The sequence below is a fragment of the Montipora foliosa genome, chromosome 14, assembly GCF_036669935.1.
Source record: "Montipora foliosa isolate CH-2021 chromosome 14, ASM3666993v2, whole genome shotgun sequence".
Classification (NCBI taxonomy): Eukaryota; Metazoa; Cnidaria; class Anthozoa; order Scleractinia; family Acroporidae; genus Montipora; species Montipora foliosa.
Window position 1 is genome coordinate 3,828,034 of NC_090882.1, and position 2,500 is coordinate 3,830,533.

Sequence of the window (2,500 nt, forward strand, 5' to 3'; positions counted from 1 at the left end):
CGGTGTGAATGGAACAATCTGTTCTTTCATAGTTTACTTGAGCGAGGTAAGTTTAACTTTGATTGATTACAAAATTCAACTTTGTTGCAGGACTAGTGTGATTAATAAACTATTTATTGTAATTTTACTGGCTGTCAAATGCAAGTCACATACGTGCCATAGGGGCTCAGATGACTAGTGTTTAACACAGTTTCTATCCATTCTAGTTTCCATAGCAGGGTTACTGTTATCCATTAATACACCTGGCTGGAGAGAGAGTGTGTGTGGAGAATTTTTTTTTTGTCCTAGGAAATAGTACAGCGACAGAGCCAGGCCTTGAACCTGTCACATTGCTGTAAGGAGGCCGTCTTACTGACCAGTACACTCCTGTGCCTGCAATGATTATCGAAAAGACCTAAATTGCTGGAAGGGTGGATAACTGACAATATGAAATTTTCGACCACGGATATCGTGTTTCTAGCTTTTTGAATGGTTCAGTCAATCTCGGTTATCAGCTCATATACCGTATGACCCAATATGGAAACTGATTGTGGCAAGTGTTGCCAAGCTGGAAACAGATTGGCTTTAATTTCCACGTGTCCACGTGTCCAAGCGTCCATTAATTTAATAAAACACTTATTCCATTCGCGCTTGTTGGATACGAGACTGGTTATAGCCAACTTGGCGCTACACGTCTCGTTGCCTATTTACCATCCCATATCCAGTGCGCGCTCATGGAGTTTTTGTTAATTAATATCCATTCGAGTATCCTGTGATGAAATGTCGTACAGAACGTTACAAGAACAGTTTTATCCCATTCGGAATTCGATATTTTTTATAAGCATTGAATCCGCTTTTAAATTTTTTATATAATCACATTTTTTGTAAAAATGGTGCAATTCAATTGTTCTTGAACATTTGTAAAGTTGTGTAATAAAAGTATTATCTTATCTTGTCTTATCTTATCCCTGTATTCTAGTATGTATTTGGGTTTGAATGTTTAATTTTTAATATTTTTTTTGGACTAATTTTGACTCAGGTTGAGAGGTGGTGCCCACTCCTTCCAGGAAGAACTTTGAAAGACAAGAAAGTTCCTCCTGGACTCCTTAAGAGACCGGTAAGTTATGCCGTCAGCGAATCACTGTAAGATATGAGTACACGTTTAAATGGACTTTTAAACAACATTCAGATACCCAAGGTGTAAGACACCTATTTCATAGCGGAGCTGGAGCGCGCAGAGCACTGTGGTTAAGAAAACATGGTAACCCATCGATGCGATAAATTTTGCGCAAAATGTCGCACAGCTGGAACCCGTTTTTTTTTTTTCGGCGGGAAGTTGCATGAACTGGAATCGGCGTTTTTTTTTGGTGGGAAGTTGCATTGCCAGCTTGCTGCATTAGACACTTCGTTTTCGTAAACCAAGCAAAATATTTGAAGACAACCGAAAAACAAGCTTTTCTTTTAAGATGTACAACGAGGAAAGAGAAGAAAGAAAGAGACAAAAACCAGTAAGCAGGCAACGAGTAAACGATGCTCAACGTGAAAGAGAGCGACTGAGAGCATGAGCAAACAGGCGAAATATCAGTGACAAACAACGAGTCAGAGAGAGAGAGAGCAAGAAACAGCCCTACTAAAGAGAGGAAATCATAGTGAAGAGCGGCAGAAGAAAGAGCAAGCACGAGTACGAGCACGAGAGTAATCAGTAGGCCGGTCTGGTCGTATGGCAAGCAGACTAGTCATAAAAATTAATATCCGAGAACAAAAGCACAAAAAATAATCATTCAGGAGCTCCGCTTTTAGGCTTGCCTTAATACATTTCATATAATTTCTATGAATTTTCCTCTTTCTCTCACAGGACCTATCAAGAACTGATGTAGCAGGTCTATTAAATATTCTTAAGGCTGACAAACCTGTCAAATTTGAATGGATTAAACGAAGAATAACGCAGATGTGGCCCCACTGGCAAGCTGCTTTCGCTTCCCTGAAAAATAAGAGAGATTTACAAAACACAGTTCAGAAAAAGGTTTGGTGCAATAGTATCATTTTGCAATCACTTTGAGATGCTGTACCAAATAAACATTTTTTACTTTAAATAATCAAAACATTAATTTTATTAATTTATGTATTCCAGTGTAGTAAATGTATGACCATTCTTTAATCTAGATAGAGAATAATGCTTATTATTATTATTAAGTTTCTATATCACACGTTGGTGAATTTGAAGAAAAGCTCCCCGTAAAACCGACTGTCGGTCAAGGGTCGGCCGACAGACGATCGAGATTCGGCCGTGGTTTACCGACAGTCAGCCGACAGTTTCATAAAAGTGTTCGTAATTTACGATCAATTGGACCATTGAAGGGTCGGCTGACAGACGGCCAACAGACGTACTTTTTGTTGGTCTATTGTACAGTCGAATTGATCTGTCGGTAGCCTGTCGGGTTACTTGTCGGTGAAATGTCGACCGTCAGTCGGTTCGGGGAGCTCTTCAGAATTACCTACACTTAAATTAGACAAGTCCGGT

General features: G+C 39.4%; 1 protein-coding gene across 2 annotated transcripts in view; it reads left to right on the top strand.

Annotated features, from left to right (window-relative positions):
* The window catches only part of LOC137984258 (alpha-1,6-mannosylglycoprotein 6-beta-N-acetylglucosaminyltransferase A-like), a 35,651-nt gene that overhangs the window by 9,028 nt on the left and 24,123 nt on the right, over positions 1 to 2,500 (top strand). For both annotated transcript variants that reach the window (XR_011119096.1, XM_068831372.1), the window contains exons 8-10: positions 1 to 46; positions 1,019 to 1,096; positions 1,835 to 2,002. The exon at positions 1 to 46 is cut by the window's left edge and continues 47 nt beyond it. Coding sequence is in view for 1 of the 2 variants with exons in the window: in XM_068831372.1 (XP_068687473.1) it covers positions 1 to 46; positions 1,019 to 1,096; positions 1,835 to 2,002 (292 nt within the window). In the remaining variant the exon portion in view is untranslated. The remainder of the gene's footprint in view (positions 47 to 1,018; positions 1,097 to 1,834; positions 2,003 to 2,500) is intronic.